At 50.3% G+C, this 20064-nt stretch overlaps 6 protein-coding genes across 6 annotated transcripts; all 6 read left to right on the top strand.

Moving 5' to 3' along the window:
- Positions 1–47: 47 nt before the first annotated feature.
- On the top strand, positions 48–5866 carry utp10 (snoRNA-binding rRNA-processing protein UTP10). The gene is made up of 5 exons (XM_025529827.1): positions 48–527; positions 581–3620; positions 3677–5074; positions 5125–5269; positions 5320–5866. The coding sequence occupies exons 1-5, from the start codon at positions 151–153 to the stop codon at positions 5760–5762; spliced, it is 5403 nt and encodes a 1800-aa protein (XP_025384115.1). The 5' UTR covers positions 48–150; the 3' UTR covers positions 5763–5866.
- Positions 5867–6713: 847 nt separating this feature from the next.
- BO83DRAFT_440488 (glutathione S-transferase family protein) lies at positions 6714–7453 on the top strand (the record flags this gene model as incomplete). The annotated part of the gene is made up of 2 exons (XM_025536261.1): positions 6714–7084; positions 7159–7453. 2 exons carry the CDS (start codon positions 6714–6716, stop codon positions 7451–7453), a joined length of 666 nt encoding a protein of 221 aa, XP_025384114.1.
- A 293-nt stretch (positions 7454–7746) lies between these two features.
- BO83DRAFT_430704 (uncharacterized protein) lies at positions 7747–8488 on the top strand (the record flags this gene model as incomplete). The annotated part of the gene is made up of 3 exons (XM_025535534.1): positions 7747–7924; positions 7981–8310; positions 8373–8488. 3 exons carry the CDS (start codon positions 7747–7749, stop codon positions 8486–8488), a joined length of 624 nt encoding a protein of 207 aa, XP_025384113.1.
- Positions 8489–11777: 3289 nt separating this feature from the next.
- Positions 11778–13375, top strand: BO83DRAFT_321838 (arrestin (or S-antigen), N-terminal domain protein; the record flags this gene model as incomplete). The annotated part of the gene is made up of 2 exons (XM_025527869.1): positions 11778–11982; positions 12045–13375. 2 exons carry the CDS (start codon positions 11778–11780, stop codon positions 13373–13375), a joined length of 1536 nt encoding a protein of 511 aa, XP_025384112.1.
- Positions 13376–16211: 2836 nt separating this feature from the next.
- On the top strand, positions 16212–17809 carry BO83DRAFT_440486 (glycoside hydrolase family 18 protein; the record flags this gene model as incomplete). Its single annotated transcript, XM_025536260.1, has 4 exons — positions 16212–16409; positions 16468–16839; positions 16908–16967; positions 17023–17809. The coding sequence occupies 4 exons, from the start codon at positions 16212–16214 to the stop codon at positions 17728–17730; spliced, it is 1338 nt and encodes a 445-aa protein (XP_025384111.1). The 3' UTR covers positions 17731–17809.
- Positions 17810–18001: 192 nt separating this feature from the next.
- BO83DRAFT_381626 (general amidase GmdB) lies at positions 18002–20031 on the top strand (the record flags this gene model as incomplete). Its single annotated transcript, XM_025532029.1, has 3 exons — positions 18002–18789; positions 18839–19114; positions 19162–20031. Coding segments are annotated over exons 1-3 (1452 nt in total), but the record flags the coding sequence as incomplete, so codon positions are not given.
- Between the last annotated feature and the right edge of the window lie 33 nt (positions 20032–20064).

Genomic DNA, 20064 nt, shown 5'->3' with positions numbered 1-20064 from the left:
GTTGCTCCGAGCCATTCGAGATCTCCACGCTGCTCGGGGAATTACTGCCCGCCAACGCTTGGGGTCTTGACAAAGTTTTTCGGTGTTGATATTTGAGGGATGGATGTGATTTGCGATTATCGATAAACAATTTTTTTTCATATCGTCAACATGGCCTCGTCCCTCGCCGCGCAGCTGTCGCAGATTGCGGCAAAGTCGACAAATCAGTTGAACCTCAAAGCACAGCGCATTGCGCACTCGCAGTCTCTTATCTTTGACTGGAAGACCGCCACTACACAGGATTTCGATACCGTCTACCAAATATGCTTCGAAGGTTTCCAGGAGTTATGTCAGCTCGATCCTCGTTTCGCGTCGTTCGAGCGCACCATCTTCAGCGAACAGAGCAAGGCGGAGGACCGAACAGAGATGAACGCTGCTCAGAATAAGGAGCTGGACACTGTTCTGGAGGCTTTCCTTGCACTTGTTGGAGGTCACTTGCTGCTGAGCCCGGCCGTGAAAGCCGTTGACTGGCTTATCCGGCGTTTTCGGTATGTCTGGCATGGGGACTCGATCTTCATTCAACGCGCTAACAGGCTTATAGGGTGCATGAGTATAACACAGAATTCACAATCCTCACTTTCCTCCCTTACTATACCACCCCACTCTTCCTCAACCTCCTTTCGATCCTGCCCGAAGACCTGACGCCGACCTTCAAAATCCTCAACCCGTACAAGAAGAGCCAAATCAACCCTCCACGCCATCCTCTCGTGCACAGCGCTACTACCAACAAACACTTCCTCGCCGCTGTCAACAGATACACCCTCCAAGTAAGCAAACAGCGGGCGCATCATCATGCGCTTTTGTCGTTTTGGGCGGGAACTTTGACCGAGGCGGTTGCGGGGATGTTGGACTCGGCTCGCTCTGGCCGACGGGAACTCGAGAAGGAAAAGCATGAGGATGTTATCATGAAGGTTCTGCCGGTCCTCAACGACGGTTTGGCTCTGAAGGACGTCTCCGAGCTGGTGATTGGCTGCTACATGGTTTGCGTGGTTCTTGCACAGAAATCTTCTCTCCAAGACAAGCTTCTCGATGGACTGATGGAGGCTGTTGCCGGATCATGGACGGACGAGACTAAGGAATCGGGCCTGATTTGCTTGTCAGTCCTGGCACAGAAGAAGCCTGACGCCCGGATCCCCAAGCGCGCCCTTAAGGCGGTGCTTCGCTTGGAAGAACCCGTGCAGCAGCTGTCTGCAATCTCGGCACAGTATCCGACATCGCACTTGCTTCTTGGCTTGGTTGCGGGATGTGTCGATGATCTCTCGAAGCAGAAGGATTCATCACGTTTGGATCTGCTGTCGCTGCTGTTCGAGACCAATCTTCTGGGCGAGCAGGAAGCGGGCCAGGCCATCGCTATTGTTCTCCAATCCGTCAGCCGTGCTCATACAGAGGGTGTGCTTTCCTTGGACGCTCAGACTCACCTCGCAGAACTTGTCCAGCACTTTACTCAGTCCGAATTACTCCGACCCATCTTCCAGAAAACGATCGAGGAATCCTCCATCGATGTCGCGGCACTCGAACATAACCTACAAACTGTGATCGAATCTGTACCCACCACCACACCAGCCATTGAAGACGTTGAGATGGAAGATGCCCAGCAAGAAGCAGTCGAAGATAACTTTGCCTCTGTCCTTGAGTCAGTGGCAGGCAAAAGTTTGGAAGCTTCTGCTCTCAGTGCGCAATCGATGCCCGCCTATGAGAGCCTGGTGCAGACCTTTGCACTTGCTGTCGGATCCCAGGAGAAATTGCAGGCTTCTGTCGACTTGCCCGGTCTTAAGAAAGCAGATGCCTCAACATCGCCACAGTACCTGTCATTCTTTATCCGCACATTCTCCGGCTCGTACCCCATCGGCACCAGGATCACCGCACTGAACCAGATCTCGTCCCTCCTTACTTCCGCTAGTCCCGATGTCGATCTTCAGGCACTCCTGCCATTCCTACTGGTTGCTCTGGCAGATTCCTCGGAGAGAGTTCGGCGCGAGGCAGCGGGCGTTCTGGCCACAATTGGGAGCTTGTACAAGAAGAGCAAGAAGGGTGACGCCAACGTTTGGGCACGCGACACGATTTACGGCAAACAATCGAAGAACGTCCAGTGGATTGCCGGCCGCGATGTGCAGAAGATCGTCGAGCGCGCCTTCCTTCCCGGCCTCGAGGAATATGTCCTCGATCAAGCCCACATTGGCCGGGTACTTGAGGCCACATTGCGCGGATCTTCAACTTCCGACTTTGGCGCAACGGAACTGAAGAAGCCCCTTCGCTTGAGCCTCTTCACCTTCCTCTGCTCCCACGCCGTGCAGATGCCCCTCTATGCTCCAAAATTGTCTTTGCTCAAGCTTCTTAACCGCGTCGATAAGGCCGGCGGAACAACCCGTACCAAGGAACTTGGTCCGTTCTTGAAGACGTGGCGGGATATGAAGGAGCAGACAGCCAAGGACGTCTGTGAACGGGAGCGCGTGTCTGTCGCAGATGTCGACCGAGAGGCTGTCTTGACGGTCACCCCCAAGGACAAGGACGCTATTACTTTGCTGTTGTCCAATGTTAGCCCCTACTCGGATTCCCTACGGCCCTCTTTCGTCACAGCCATCTTCAACCGCATGAAGGCTGTTTGGGGGACTGTTCCGGAGGAGCTGCAGGTCGACGCTGCAGAGAAGCTGTTCGAGATCTCTCTCGAAGATGTCCAGACTCCACTGGTTCACGGCTGCAGGGAAGTTCTTCGCAGTGTTGAACTCACCGGTTCTGTGCTTCTTCAATTCCTTCGGAAGATCCCCGTGTCTATCACTGACATGGAGTCTCTTGGACCGGCGCCCAAGCGGAGGCGCACTAGTCAGAACAACATGGTCGCTATGACCATCAAGGATGAAGCCAAGCTCAGCCAGCTCATGGAGAAGATGACTTTCATCCTGGAACTGGTCGACAGCTCGACCCCTGAGGCTCATCCTGAGTTGGCCGATGGATTGTTCCAGACTTTGGCCGCACTTCATCATTTCAAGGCCCAGATCCAGTCTGGCTTGAGCTACTTGCTGAGCTTGACGCTTGGCAGCCTTCTTGCCATCGTCAATCGGTCCAAGGGAACTGCAAAGGCTCAGTTCGACACCTCCGTTATCCGGGCCGACCTCGTTGTTGACTGTGTTCGTACCACTGACAGCCCGCAAGTACAGAACGCAGCTCTTCTGCTCGTCGCGGGCTTGTCCGTCATTGCTCCTGAATTGGTTCTCCACAGCGTGATGCCCATCTTCACCTTCATGGGCTCTAGTGTCCTGCGCAAGGACGATGAATACTCAGTCTCCGTGATCGATCAGACAATCGATCAAGTTGTCCCCGCTCTCATCCAGTCCCTGCGCAATCAGAAGCGTGATGTTGTGTCCGGAACTTCCGAGTTGTTGCTCAGCTTCACTGCTGCCTTTGAGCATATTCCTTCTCACCGCCGCCTGCGTTTGTTTCATGCTTTGGTCACCAAGCTCGGAACTCAGGAGTTCTTGTTCGCGGTTCTGGCCATGCTCGCCAATCGGTATGCTCTGGATAAGGATGTTCTCATCCTGATGACCGGGTTGGTATCTGATGCTAGTGCCCCGGTTGAACTCAGCGTAAGTCATTTGATATTGCATGCATCTTTGCACGTCGTTGCTGACTTCTTCAATAGACATACAGCAAATACTTGGACCTGGTCAAGGATTCACTCAGCTCCAAGCCCGGTATTTCCCAGGTTCTTCTCGGAATTGGCAGCGACGATGGCCGCGAGCCCCAGAAGGTTGCAGTTGACTTGCTTCGCGCACTGGCTTATCTGTTCAAGCACTCGTCTCTGAAGGTGAAGATGGCCAAGGATTTCGCAACAGAGGAAGATAAGGTTGTTGGACAGATCCGCACGCTTTTCTCTCGCATTCTAGAGCAGGTCCTGGCCATTGGCGAATCCATGCAGAACGTCAAGCCTGTCAGCCAGGCCAGCGGCGATGTTCTCAGCGCTCTGTTCGGTACCCTGTCGCTCGTAGACTTCCTCGACACGATTGAGGTGCTGCTGCAACGTCGCAACGACGAACTGCGTCGTAAAGTTCTCCGACTTCTGGAAGGTCGCCTCCGTCAGAACCCTGAACGCGACGGTGCCTCGCAACACCGCATGCTCGACTTCCTGCCCACTCTGGTCAACATCGTCCAGTCTTCGCCAGACATTCTCCTTAAGCACGCTGCAGTGGCCTGTATCGATCGCATTGCCGAGAAGTACGGCCGGAAGGAGCCGACCAAGGTCATCCATGCTGCCCAGGTGGTTGCTAGCGAAGCCTGCATTGGACAGGATGATGAGCGTATTCGCATCATGGGTGTCTTGTGTCTCGCATCTATGGCCGAGGTCCTTGGAGAGGCCATGATTCCCGCGCTTCCTGATGCTCTTAGCCGTTCCCTTGCCCTACTCGAGCAGAGTCTAGAAGATGGAAAGGAGAATGCACGCCTGCACGACGCTGTCTTCTCTTTCTTCTCTGCACTTTTCATTCATATCCCCTTCATGGTGTCTGGCACTCACCTGGACAAGATCCTTGTTCTCTCTTCCAAGTCTGCTGTTTCTGAAGGTGTGGAGGATGAGAGCCGCGAAGAAGCTCTTCAACTCATGGCACGCAAGGTTGATGTGGCAGCTACATTCGCTGCTATCGATCGTAACTGGCAGCATGCTGTCAAAGCAGGCCCCGATGCTACGAGAGAGACTCTGGGTGTCGTTAGCCTTGCTATTGAGAAGCACCAGAAGTCTGCTACTGTCAAGAACATCGCAGTTCTCACCAGCATCCTGTTTAAGGCATTCGACCTGCGTCGCGAACAAGTATCACTGGATACCCAGGCCACGCTTGAATTGTCTGATGTGGACGAGATTGAGGATATCATCAACGAAGTCACGATCAAGATGATTTACAAGCTTAACGACACGACATTCCGTCCCATCTTCACCAAGCTGCTGGAGTGGGCGACCACTGGTGTGTCCAAGAAGGATGCTCGAGGCAGCCTGGCACGCCTTACCACGTTCTACAGGTTCCTCCAAGTCTTCTTTGGTACCCTCCAAGTATGTTTCTCCTTTGATTTCCCGACTCGGCCTTGTGCTAACCATTTCAGTCCATCGTTACCGGTTACTCGAGCTACATCCTCGAAAATGTGGTCTCTGTCCTGGACAAGGCGAACCCCGCGAATCAGGACACCAAGAGCCTGTGGTTGGCCACGATGCGCATGCTCAAGAACTCCTTTGAGCATGACCAAGACGGTATGTTTAACCCAAATGTTTTCTGACGCAATGTGCTGACTTGTTATAAGAATTCTGGCAATCCCCCTCTCACCTTACGGTGATCGCACAGCCTTTGATCTCTCAGCTCGCCCACGCCAAGAACTCGTCGACGGCATCCATCGTCATCGCGGAAGCCGTGCCCGCCCTCACGGAACTCGCCGTTGCTGCCGATTCCACCGACAATCACAAGGAACTCAACACGGTGCTGATGCGTCTGCTCCGCCCCTCTGCCGGACCCAGCGGCAAGACCGCAGGTGGCGAGAACCCGCACACGCGCCTCGCTGCGCTCAAGGCCCAGCAGTCTCTCACGGAGCAGCTCGGCGAGGAATGGCTTGCACTCCTGCCTGAAATGCTGCCGTACATCAGTGAACTGATGGAGGACGAGGACGAGAATGTGGAGAGAGAAGTCCGCAAATGGGTGAAGCAGATCGAGGATGTTCTGGGTGAGCGGTTGGATGATATGTTGACCTGATCGTGAGTACATTTTACTATCTAGACTTGGATGTTTGGCGTATCTTGGTTGGTGCTTGTAAATAAAAGTTTCAGGACTTTTCGTCGCTTCCTGTTCGAGTGATCATATACCTGTTATATTAGACTATTGAAGGCTACTACTCTTGAAACTGTCTATACTTCTCCCTTTCGACGTACTTACGACTTTCTGATCTCTGGGTCTGTTCTCACTCCCGCGTCCTATGACTAATTGACCTATTCGAGGCCGCTGCCAATGTCCGGCGTATATTTGAAAAGAAGAACGTTGAAGAGGGAATTACTACGCTATCTATGGAAGATACACGCCATCAGTCTTGATAATAATTTTCCTAGTATATCCCTCCTATCCCTCCCACTCCTCGCCATTTCACCTTTCCAGACTGGGAGACTTTTAGATCCCATAAAGTTGTCGAAGAATGCCTTTGCAACCAGTCAAGTCTTACAAGTATAGTGAGTCCGCCCCTTCCAGGATGTACTTGAGCATCCTACGAGCCGGTAAATATCTGCCTGTAGTTATGATGGCCCTAGCCTCGTTAGCAGTTGACTCCCTCATGCCCCTTCTTACTAATATCGAATCAACGGAAATAACTGCCAAGACCACCTTCACCACCGAAAGCGGAAAACATACCCCAGATCCTTCTCCAACATGTACCTACCCCACCTCATATGCAAGTCACATCAATCATTTCATGTGGTATGCAGATCAGAGAAGGTCGTTTGACCCTTGTGAACACGTCAGTTTTGGGCATCCATACTCAACATCCGTTTTCAAGCAAGATGATGTCACCACCATTTTGTTCACAGTAACTGTTACTCCAAATGCCCTTTCAACAACCCCACTATAAAGGAGAGCAATACCCTTTCTTCTATTCCAACCTTAATCCAACTTCCTGATTACCTCAACTTTCCAGGAGAAAGTAATCAACCACCCAAAATGCAACCCCTCCTCCTCCACGCACACGCCACGGGCCCCAACCCCATCAAAATCGCCATCGCCCTCGAAGCCCTGCAAGTTCCCTACAACGTCAAACTATGGGAATTCGGCGACGACCGAGAAAAGGGTGTCAAGGGTGAGGTTTTCCTCAAGATCAACGAGAACGGCCGTGTACCAGCCCTTGAAGATCCCAACACCGGTGTGGTGTCCTGGGAATCGGGCGCTGTTATGAACTACGTCCGTCGTGTCTATGACAAGGACAATCTTCTCGGACCGAAGGGGTCAGAGCAGGATAGAGTGGACTTCGAAAAGTGGGAATACTTCTTGCTTTCGACGCTCGGGCCGATGACGGGGCAGACGAATTGGTATAGGTATGTAGGATTCTTTCTCTACATGTCAGGAGGGGTGGGAAGGGGTTTGGAATATCCTTGCTGATACGCATCAGGCACTATAATGGAACCAAGAACGAGGACGCCCTGCAACGGTATGCGGCGCAGACGGAGCGTTGCTATGGGGTGCTGGAGGGCCAGTTGAAGAAGTCCGGCGGGCAGAGTGTCTTACCTGGACGAATTACAGCCGTTGACTACCACTTTGAGCCTTGGGTACGAGAGTTTGATTTTGCTGGATTGTCGCTGGAGAAGTACCCTCTTATCACGCAGTGGTTGCGGGTGATGACTGGTCGAAAGGAGGTTCAGCAGGCTTATATCAAGATCCAGGGGGCTGCGCCGGAGTTTAACTAATGTCGCATTATGATATCTCTCTGTCCCATTGGAATCGAGGTTTTGCGAGAAAAGAAATGATTTACGCTGCATTAGTTTTGACTGTATGGTCTCAACATATCTGTATGTAGGTCTAGGTCCGCGGGGAGGAAGGAGAGACCGTAGGCAGAGGTCATGTAGAAACAAGAGGCAGGAGCAGTGTCTTCTCGCCACGAAACATCGTCTCAAACCCTTCTGTACAAATCTTTGATTCTAGCAAAACTCTTGGCTCTTCTCATTATCCCATTCATTTAAATCATACTTATAACGACATTATGGAAAATATTGATACCACCCCCTCCAAAGGTAACAAAGGCGAAGATGCCGTTCTCAACACATTCGACCTCTATCTCGACACCATAGACGAAGCCACCAACGTGCCCAGCGAAACACACAGGGAAGAGTCGCCCCTTGACGAAGAACTAGCACAAATAAGACTACCTGCGAGTTTCAGTATGACTCCGCCCATCAACCCATATCGAGAATTACAATATTCTAATCTCATACAGATGGCCTCATGAACGATTACAGTCTAGCCCTTGGAGCAGGACACGAATGTGCAGAAATGGCGTTTCCCAGACTAGATGCCATCCTCTTTCTACTGCTAGCCGAAATGAAGAGGAGATACCCCACGGCCTTACAACCCACCGATTATACACCGAGCTTTTTCAGTCAGGTTCCTCTCGTTGTGGACCGTCGGGTAGCGGGAGTCCCTGATTCTTATCAGGAAACGGTGGATTATATGCTGTGTTATGGATCGATTCCGGCTTTGGAAACGAACCTTCTGGTGTTTAGGGATAAGGTGCTTCGTTCAGATGCGAGGACTCACACGGCCATTTGTGAGTTCCAGGCTAGGAATATACTATTCTTTGCGTCCTTTGCTAAACTTGAATGAAATCAGCGGTGATTAATCGGGTTCGGAGAAACAACCGCTTCAAGGCAGCCATCTATGGCATCTACACCAATTTCTATCAATGGACTTTCCTCAATTATGATGATAATGGAGTGGTAACGTGACCCCTTCTACTTGATTCCTCCGCTTCGAACCTTGATAGGCTAACTTTATTGCGATGAAGTGCGCCGTGCTAGAGCTGCGGTGGAAAGAGTCCCAGCAAACGATAATTGCGCGTATCTGCCAAATATACCTTGAGGCGATCGCTTTGGCTGCTGAAACGAGATAGTTTAGTTTAGTTTATATTCTCTTAACCTAATGCAGCCACCGATTGCGTGTGCAGTTATATAAGTAATACTCTTGGTCTGGTATCAAAACTTCTTAACTTGATAATAGAAGCTTAAGTAAATGGATAGATCCTTATGTTAAGTCTAAAAGTTCTCTATACAAGTAGATATTTCCGGCCTGCTATTCTTGTATATCTTAGAGTGGACATCTACAGGATCTATATTCCTCTTTATTTTCTTCTTACCGCGTAGTTACTCTCGATGGTTCTTTTTTTTTTTTTTTTTTTTTATATATATACAGGGGATGATCCCAAAGCTAGCTCTGGATTTAACTACCTATATAGGATATATATTATCAAGGAAATATCTTGAGACTATGTTCCCCTTCCTACGAGCCATGGTAGATATACTTAATCTTAGGTCCAGCTCTAGGTTCTAGAGGAATCAATTTCTTCTAACGATTTTTATATGGATACCTCAGGGTAGAGAAGGTGCCCGTAACAGGATTTGAATCTATAATCTCTAACTACTAAGAAAAGGGCCCCCTACCTCTTCTTATACAAGTAGGGCCTTCCTAGTGACGTTCTACCACTACGCCACTGCATGCGCATGGCTCTGGTATGCAGTCACGTTTGTTACGGTAGTCTGTCTTTTCCGAGAGGTCCACGATGTATATTACCATAGCTTTGGTCAGTTTAGTCTTCTGGTACTCAATTACTATGAGAAAGAAAACTTTTCATGCACTGAATTGACTGTACCCATCCCTCAGTTGTGGATTATAATGTATGCTGTTACTGTTATTAGTATCTTATCCTCAGCTTGCTCTGGCAAATGAGTGCTGTAAAAGCTGATTGTAATCCAATTGGACAAGCAAAGGGCTTACCATACCCAAAACCTTGGAACTGTTTGCTACCAATCATAGGCTATGAATATGCAACTGCGTAGGTGCAGTGTGTAAAACGACCTTCCTATTCGGTATAGACTTGGCACTGTGGTCTTGAATTTTCCGACATTATTCAAAGCTTGGTACAACGGCTAATGCGCGCATTATGCAGATCAGCCCTCGGAGATACTTTGCTGTACGAATTGTCATTAGCTGGAGTGATTGTGATGTGCATGTGCTATACGGGTCAGCAACTGGAAACCCGTTCGGCATCCCGATTCTGTCTTCTTGAAATTGCATATAACAACCCCGGATGGCACTAGGTTATTCCCGTATTTTTGTTGCGATTGAACAACCTAGGTTGTAAGCCTATTGATATAGGATGCAAAATTTGCGACCAACATCTTCGGTATAAGTGTTGGCCGCGGAAAACAGGGACGGAAAAGCGCCCAACCGGCCCGTTTCTAGGCGAAGAACAGCATCAGAAGGGTGGCACCAGTGGAGTGGAATCGGAGATCCAGAGCGGGTACTTCCATACATTAGAACGGGAGGTCCCAGAAATTTTAAAGCCCTTAAGAGCTCCACGAGCTCAGGAGGCGGAATTTCCGTGAAGAAAAAAAAAAGGCCCTAATAGCGGTTAAGAGCGGAAAAGTCTGGAGCAAATCTGGCGCGGCTATTCTCGCTTGGGTGCGGAATGAAGAGAGAACGGGGCCGGGAAACCGATGTGGGATCTACTCCGTATAGAAGCCGAGTTCGTCCTTGGTCGCTAGTTTTGAATTGATAGTAGTTCATCGCGAGAATTTGATGCTTGATTGTGTCAGGGCGCATTGAAGGGCGCATTGGAATAAAAGCAAGCGAGGGTCGGAGCCAACCTAAAATAGCGATGCGAACCAGCTAGAGTGACTGGTCAGAAGCACACGGCGGTCAGCGCCAATCGGGATGGGCTTTTTACCCCGGTGGCTTGCCAACGTTGTCACTTCAAGGGCGTGGACTTTGATCCATCCGTCGTCATCCAAAAACCTTCGCCGATCACCCGAGAACTTGTATTGGATGGTCTTTTGTCTCTCCGATGTCGCAGCACTTGGACACGAACAGGCTGACAAGTCACGAAGTTCAACACTAATGAACGACTGGTTGATGGGGGGTTTTCTTTCACGTAAGGATCAGAAGGTCCGTAACTCAATGGCGTGAGATCTACCACTATCACGCGAGGGGACTGCTCATCAAGAATGTTCGAGCTGTTGTGACCAGACTCTTGCAGGTAAACTAAACTCCTAAGAGAATAGACGCGTATAGAATAACCCGGCAAATTAATAAAAGTAGTAGACCGACAATCATGGAAGATCAGCTAGCACTGGCGTCATTCGCATTCCTTCTGGTGGCCATAAACCTGGTTACGAACCAATTTGCTGTAGGGCGTGGAGGGCTTTGCTGGTCGGCAGTTCCAAGTTGTCATCAAAGGGCGCGATGGGGGAGCCCGCCAATCGCTGCTTTCCCGAGCGACTGACTTCACACACGGACTTCATTCCATGGACTCTATCGCATTGGTCGGTCCCCGTGCAGGATGCTCGTCGACCTATCAACTTGCTCGAGCGCTTCGTTTTTAGGCTTTTCTCGTTCTTTCGGTCCCCTAACCCGCATGTTTCTGGACCGCTTCTAACATCCCCTTGGATCGAATATCAAAGCAACCCACCACGTGCACGTGCATCTTCAGCATGACTCACAGAAGGGGGGTGGACGGAGTGCAGGAGGAGGGTAGGCGATTCTTGCATCGTCAAGTTGGAAGTGAAAAAGTACATATTCAAGCCAGGATGCAATGCAAGCCCGAGAATAGCCAGAGACTCTAAAACCAAAGCCGGAAGTTGTTCCTGAACAGCATCAGATCCAGTTCTCGAACATTGACTGCTCCACCGCTGCTTTTCTATTACCCAACGGCAACTGCCAGTCACCCCATCCCTACATTCACCCTTGAATTTTTATTCTTTTTTTATTACTGATTTCTATTTATTTATTATCTCCTTTTATTTTTCTCAGAAGACATTGAATATATTAAAAAGCTTTTACTTCGCAGTCTCTCTGCCCAGATTTCTCTTTTTCCATTATTTGCAGTCTCCTACTACAACCCTACCAATTGCTTACCCGTGGGTGAATTGGTGATTCGTTCGCCAATCCCCTTCTATACTACCAACCGCTACCACCGCGGGTTCCTTTGTATACAAACAATTGGATCTTCTACCACCTGCAATGGCTACCTCATCGATCATCACGCGCGGCTCCAGCTCCCTTGCCAACTTTACGGTTCGCTCCCGCCCCAAGGTTAATATTATACTCGCCAATCAAACGGATGGCTTGGTCCCTTCATTCACCACCGGCGATACCATCAAGGGTACGGTTACCATCACCGTCGATCATGATACTCGCTTTGATGACCTAGAAATTACATTCGAGGGTATGTTGCCTCAAAAGAATAGCAGGAGAATACCAGGGTTATAGTCATACTGACTGGTTCAGGAACATCGAGGACCTCGGTGGAGCGCCAATCGATGCCCGGCCGGACTGGAGCTTACCATACATTCCTCCGACTGCGACAACCCATCGATGAGTCCGCATATCCCACCCCCCGGGTTCTTGAACCCGGGCGCAACTACGAATTCCCTTTCACCTTTGTGGTACCTGAGCGTCTACTGCCTCATATCTGTAACCACGCCAAAACCAATCTGCATGTCGAACAATCGCACACGCTGCTGCCACCCACGTTTGGTGATCCCATGATAGCCAGCAACCGCAAATCGGTCATCGACGACATGGCCCCCGAAATGTGCCGCATCTCCTACCTCGTTCGTGTGACCCTCCAGAGAAAGCCCATGGCCCAGAACGCCTCGCCGGTTACGCTAGTGTCCGTTGGGAAAAAGGTGCGGGTCATTCCTGCCGTGGACGAGGAACCACCCCTTAATGTGGAGGACAATGATGGCTTGTACAGCGTCCGCAAAGAAAAGGATGTGAAACGCGGCTTAATGAGGGGAAAGCTGGGCCGATTGGTGCTGGCTGCGGCACAGCCCAAGCCAGTGCAGTTGAGTCCATCCGACACCGGGAACTGCGATTCGGTGAGCACCGTTGCCACGATGCAGCTACGCTTCGATCCGGTGGGCAACGAACAGCCCCCTCGCCTAGGCACTGTATGGAGCAAACTCCGAGTGTCGACTTTCTACAGCTCTGATCCCTGGGGAGATTATCCGTCCGCCGCTTGTATCAAATCCTGGGCGCAGATGGGCCGCGCAATGTACACCGAGACTGTCCCACTGTCCACCATGTGCGTTGCATCCGCACAATGGACCAAACACACCGACACTGATCTTGAACGCCGTGACTCCATGCACTCGACCTCGTCTACTGACTCGTTGCCGGGTCCCTCTGCCTCCTTCGCCGGAAACACCTACTATACCGCGTCGGTCGTTGTGCCAGTCACCCTCCCCAAAGCCAAGTCATTTGTGCCGACGTTCTACTCCTGCTTGATCGCGCGCGCCTACGCCCTGGAACTTAGCATCTCTTACCACGCCGCTAATTCCAAGATTCTGACGCCCACCGCATCCCTGAAGGTCCCACTTCAGCTGACCTGCGAAGCACAGCCAGGCACTGGAGCTAAGGGCACCGTGGTGGACATCTCCCAGGACGAAGTGAACACGCAGTTTTTCAGCCCGCGCAGCATTGCGCCCCCATCTGTCTCCGAGCTCGTCCCTGTTGCACCACCCGCGTATACGTCTGTCCAGGTTTCCAACCTGCCTCCCGACCGCTCGAGAATGTTACCACCATCGGTAACCAACTCCGGCAGCGTTAGAGTTTAGGGGCGCCCTGCTACTGCGTTGCTGCCAAGGCAACACAGAATTCGCAGGGGTGGACCCATATTTTATGTACTTTCTTTTCTATTGGCGTTTCGGTTTCATGTGGTTACAATATACCCAGGTTTGCAGAGTATGCGCAGAAAAAGTTTGTCATTCGGGGATACCCAGCATGATGTTGATATACCAGGCATTGCATATGTCTTTGATTAGGGAATGAAACCCCATTATACTTTAATTAATTAATGAATGATTATAGTCGTTGGAATTGTGAATGGAAGATACTATACATACCCCCCCGAATCCTACCTGTACCCTCGCTCTTTACCTGATTAGGCTTAGCACGGGTCACCTGAGCTCAGAGGACAAATTGTTACTTCATCTTCGCTTGAATCATCATGCAACTGCTTGGAGAAAAATTCCATTAAATCTGATATTACTATAGAATTAAAGTTATCAAGTAGCTTAAGACGGAAGAGTACCTATATCTTGATAGAGATATAGCCATTACTTGATTATAATTCTAGATTATCTGAGTTTCCAAGCTTTCTTCGCGTGCGGTTATCTTGATTAGGCTTAGAGAGGATTATATTGTACTTTTCTGGTCAATGTCCCGGGCGCTTATAAAAGAGACTATTTAGTAGTACAGTAAAATACCAGTCTGCTAAAGACTGCATCCTTCAGTATAATAATCTTTACTGAAGCCTTCAAATGATCAGTAATGTGACTGTAATCTGAAGTAGTGATAAGTATAATAAATACCTGGAAAATTATTTGTCATTATTTTCTGCTCCTTGTTCCGAACCTTTACCGTGGGTCGTGTCATCTTCCAGGCTTATCTTTTCACTTGGCTGGAAGGTGTACAAGTAGAATCTGGGGGGTATGTATAGTATTTTCCTTGAATCATGACCAACAGTTCCTCTATCGTAAACCTGTAGTAGTTTCTCTGGGAGTTTCATCTAGACGCAGTATGAATGCACTGACAGTGGCGAAGGCGTTTCAGCTCCGTGATAGATTGATGAGTTCTACTGTAGTCCCCGCTCGAGCCTCAGATGATGTGGTCTGGTGGCTATGCAGATATTGAATGACTAGGATACAATGCCCACAGGCAATCCGCTACGTCGCAGAATTTATGATGCAAGCAGGCCTACTCAAGCAGTTCCGCCAGGTCGAACTCGATCCTGACCCTGAACAGGCAGTGCCCGACCCAAGCCAGGAACATGTCGGCCTCAGGGCCATGGGGATGGACGCTGAAGACGCTGGGTAGAGGGAACAAAAGACGCTCTGTTTGAGTCAGCAGGGAAGACGAAACGTGCAGAAGGAACAGGCATGTTGGGAGGAAGATAATGGACGAAGAACGAAGAGGATGGTGGCTTGCAGCCAGCAAGCCGGCTGCGACACTCGTTTGATATTTCTACTGTTGTATGACTATGCTTTCGCTTTTGCTGTGACTGTTTAGTTGTGTTAGGTATGACGACGACCTTCCTACATCATGGCACGTGTTGCTCTATGTGTTCTACGTGTTTTTACTGCAATTTTGAGGGCATTGAAGGCGTTCGGGGCCATATCCTTGCTTCAAACGGTGAAGCACCTGCAGAGCAAGCATCTACCTATGCCGGCTCGATCGGGTATAAGAATATGAGTTGAATTGAATTGAATGAGTATAATTCATGCGGTGACCTATTTTCATGGGTTATTGCACTCAGTAAAGAACCAGCGGTGGAAAGAGACATGAATAATAACTAGACTCCATGATCACGTTCTTTCTGACTAGTATTCTCTGATTGCAACGAGCATCTTTCAAAGAGTAAGGCAGGCGCTCTACTCGCTCTACATCTTCGGATCGCATGTAATTAGATCAAGATCATTACCTTCCTACACTCAGGATGATACGTTTGATCCCTTTCTTGTTTCTACTACTTTAGATAGAGCCTCCGAGCTCACTAGATTGCGTGCCTGACGACCTAGATCAGGGCGAACGGCGCACTAATGCTGGATGTATATTCGAATACCCCGTCCACCTAGGGTTTCAGGCCCCACCCATATTCCGGGGTAGCCAACCTCCGAACAAAGGCGGGACCTGCATCGGCCAGCCTGATCCGGTTCTCGGCGAGGCTATTCCCATTTATTGCAGGGTTACACAAGCCCCTCCAATTTGTGTGCGGGTCAGCCACTCCCTCTTCGGTCTTCTTTCACAGTGCCTGCAGCACTTGATGCATCCACATTGTTGAGCAAGCCACTCCTGCCATACCGGAATTCTCTCTCCGTTTATGAGGTGGTAGCGTACTCCAGAATGTCTCCACCATCTTATATATGGATCCTGTCGACGATTTCACGGCGTTAGGCCTTCATTAATGTTATAGTAGCACATCTACCTCCGCGCATCAAATCGGCAGATGAAGTCTCATGTAGACCCAATATGGCAAGAATAACCATGGGTCAAAACACTTGTTATGTTTCAAACACCATCAGTCCCCATTGTTAATTATTTCCACTTACCAGGCCAATAAACTGTGTGCTGACAGGGGAAGATGGTTGGTGACCTCTTTGGAGTCATTCACAAAAATGTTGTGGTTACATTCATGCAAGTCTGCTTTCACTGCTGGTGACAGATTTCTTCAAGCACATCAGCAGCACAGACAAACAGGAGATCAATATAAGTATGCGAGCAGATGACCCTCCGTCACTTTCTACCTGCACTACTTGTCGACTGGTTCGCGCTACACTTACAATTCCTTCTCAATCTTGTCTTGCTATATCAAGGCTGACTCTCCTTCAACCTCTGCATTCATCAATTCTACTCCATTCTTGTTGATCATTTTTGGACCTTTCATCTTGTAACATGAAGCTTTACTCTCTTCTCCTTGCGGCCTTAGTCTCGTTGGTCAGCAGTGCTCACCATCACCGCCACCGCCATGGCATTAGTGATCTTGATCCAGCTAAATTTCCCGGACCTAGCCACCTTGAACCTGGCACCCACCACCTGATACCGCGCAACACCAGCGCGGAATACAAGTCCATTGCTTACTTTGTGAGCTGGGTGAGTCACCTTATCCGCCTACCATACATCCTCTTGGTGTTATACTGATTGAGTAAAGGCAATCTACGCCAGGAACCACACTCCGCAGGACATCCCCATCGATAAACTGACCCATATTATGTACGCATTCGCCAACGTCGCCTCCAGCGGCGACGTCATCCTAGCCGATCGATGGTCGGACACCGATAAGCACTTCCCCGGTGATTCATGGAATGATGTCGGAAACAACGTTTACGGATGTGTCAAGCAACTCAACCTCCTGAAGCAGAAGAATCGCAATCTCAAGGTGCTTCTATCGATTGGAGGCTGGACATACTCACCCAATTTTGTGATCCCAGCGAGTACGGATCATGGCAGGAAAACTTTTGCTTCCTCAGCTGTCAAGTTGCTGGCCGACTTGGGTTTTGATGGATTGGATATAGATTGGGAGGTATATACCTAGTATATGATGGTTATGGGTACGTCTTTATTACCGTGCTAATATACCTACCTCCGTAGTACCCTGCCAACGAAGCCCAAGCCTCAGACATGGTATTACTCCTACGCGAGGTTCGCGAGGTACTCTTTCCTTCCCCATTACCATATCCATCAATCACCCACTAACCCTAAGCAGGAACTAGACAATTACAGCCGCGAACACGGCAACGGCACGCACTTCCTCCTCAGCATAGCTACCTCAGCAGGTCCCTCCAAATACAACACCCTCCACATATCCGCCATGAACCTCTACCTCGACTTCTGGAATGTAATGGCCTACGACTACGCCGGCAGCTGGGACACAACCGCAGGCCACCAGGCCAACCTCTACTTCTCACGAGATGACCCCACTTCAACACCCTTCCACACAGAGCAAGCCATTTCCGCATACGTAGCTGCCGGCGTTCCCACCCATAAACTCATTCTCGGTATGCCGCTGTACGGGCGCGCCTTCTTAAACACCGAAGGGCCGGGTAAGCCATTTAATGGGATCGGCAAAGGAAGCTTCGAGGATGGAGTCTGGGATTACAAAGCGCTTCCTCCTGCGGGGGCCAATGTGTCTGAACTGAGAACTATTGGTGCGAGTTACTCATTTGATGCTGCCAAACGGACGATGATCAGCTATGATACGCCTGCTATTGCTAGGCAGAAGGCGGAGTATATCAGGAATAAGGGCCTGGGGGGTGCCATGTGGTGGGAGACTTCGGCGGATAAGACTGGGGCGGAGAGTTTGATTACTACAGTCGTGGATTCGCTAGGTGGTACCGGTGCTCTGGAAATGTCAGAGAATCATCTGGAGTATCCGGCGTCGCAGTATGATAATGTGAGGAAGGGGTTTCGTTGAGGATACTTGGAGGGAGTAGGCTCTGATCAGGTTATTGTGGGACGATAGATTAGTTGGAGTTTGCTGGAGGAGATGTTAATGGTTGGTTTTGTCTGTACATCCGAAATAGACGAACTTGTTGGACTATTGTCGCAAGACATTATGGTTACTGATTGAGTAAAGATGTATGGCGAGATATAACAGAGGCACCTGACAGCGGGTCATGGGACTTACTTGCAGTCGGTTGTGTTTCTTCTTCCCCAACTCCTCGTTTCCTCCTATCCACCCCAGTTTCTTCCCCACCAACCAGCCTGGTTCTCATCACTGTCGGCAGCACTCAGTCTTAAGTGGATTAGCAAAGACGATGAATATTCCTCTACGCCTTAGCTTTTGTTCTCGAGGAGAATATAACCATCATTCTGTTGGAAACCTTACAAACATCTCTGGGCTAAACAAAGCCCATAACGTGCACGGGAGGAGTAATGAGAGCTCCAGATCTAAATGGCCTCCTGTTAAATTTGAAAGTGAATACAGGGACCAATAGCCGAAATACCCCAACCCACCATGACGGATCTTTGCTGATAACAAGTTCCTACAGGAATCGGAACCAGATAGCGGGAAACTGATCCTCCGCCAAGGACGAGATAAAGGAAGATCATCCTGTCAGCACGGTGGGATACCCCGGGGAAGTATAACCGGGCGCAACTGAACCAACACTCGTCTCATCCCGCAACCCCTCCACCCCTCTCTACAGACCAAATATTCAGAATCACCATGACTATCACAGAAGTTCCAGCCAAAGATTGGCGTGTCATTGTTGCTGAAAGACGTAAAGACCTCGACTCTAAGATCCCCTCCGAGTGGCGGCTTAAGGAGGACTTTGTTTCCTCGCTCCCTCGTCCCACCCATCTTCTGGCCTCCAATGCTGTTGAGAAGAGTGGAATCCTCACAGATGCCGAGCTAGATATTACTGGCAGCTATGATGCTTCGCAATTGCTCAAGAAACTTGCCTCTGGCGAGCTAAGTTCCGTGGCCGTTACGACCGCGTTCTGCAAGCGGGCGGCTGTTGCGCAGCAATTGGTGGATACCCAAGATCAATTTACCTGGATGCTAGACTAATAAGTGGTAGACATCATGCTTGACGGAGCATTTCTTCGACTTCGCTCTAGAACGCGCCAAGTACCTTGACGACTATCTCAAGCGGGAGAAGAAAGTCATCGGACCGCTGCATGGCCTTCCAATCAGTCTCAAAGATAGCTATCATGTGAAAGGATACCATACCACCATTGGATATGTGTCATTCCTCGGGCATGGTCCTGCAACCACGAACTCGGCTGTAGTAGATATGTTACTGGATCTGGGCGCGGTGCTGTACGTGAAGACAAACGTCCCTCAAACGATGCTGGTAGGCCTCCTCACCAATGTGTTACAATGCACAACTGACACTTCCAGACCGCCGACTCAGACAATAACATCTACGGACGTACCCTCAACCCCCACAACACAGCCCTCACAGCCGGTGGTTCCACCGGCGGCGAAGGTGCTCTTCTAGCCCTTCGGGGCTCCCTCATCGGCGTCGGCACCGACGTCGCAGGCTCGATCCGCATCCCTGCGCTCTGCTGCGGCATCTACGGCTTCAAGCCAACGACAGCTCGAATCCCCTACGGCGGCCAAGTCAGCTTTCTGTACGAAGGGCCCCCGTCAGTCGAACCCTGCGCTGGTCCCATGACCGCAACCTTTGAGGACCTCGAGCTCTTCATGTCCACGATCCTCGACGCCGAACCCTGGCGCTACGACGTGACGACCCTCGCAGCACCCTGGTCCCGCAATCCCCAATTAACAGAGCCCCTAACGATCGGGGTTCTCGCCACGGACGAGAAATACCCCCTACACCCGCCTATCAAACGGGCCTTGCAATCTGCCATTGAAGCCTTGACCCGAAAGGGCCACCGCATCGTCTACCTCGACAACGACACCAACAAAGACCTCGACATCGCCTACGCGAACCGCCTCTTCTGGCAATACGGCACCTACTCACCACACCACGACCACGTCACTCCCAGCGGTGAACCACTAGTCACCTCTGTGGCCAAGGGGCCCTCCCCGATGGTTACCGGTGACTTCCCCGTCTCCAAGGAGCTGGGCATCTTCGAGGAGATCCACGAATTACATCACAAGAGACAAGACTACCGCGACGCATGGCGCAAAGTCTGGGTTGAGACCGGGATCGATGTCATCCTCGGCCCAGGGGCACAGAACACCGCCGTTCCACATGATACGTACGCGTGGCCGCCCTACACGGTCGTGTGGAATCTACTCGACGTGAGTACATCCACATCTATATTGCACTATGAA

Source organism: Aspergillus eucalypticola, assembly GCF_003184535.1.
Source record: "Aspergillus eucalypticola CBS 122712 chromosome Unknown BO83scaffold_29, whole genome shotgun sequence".
NCBI lineage: Eukaryota > Fungi > Ascomycota > Eurotiomycetes > Eurotiales > Aspergillaceae > Aspergillus > Aspergillus eucalypticola.
The sequence above is the reverse complement of the archived record's forward strand: the minus strand, read 5'-3'. Positions and strand labels throughout refer to the sequence as shown.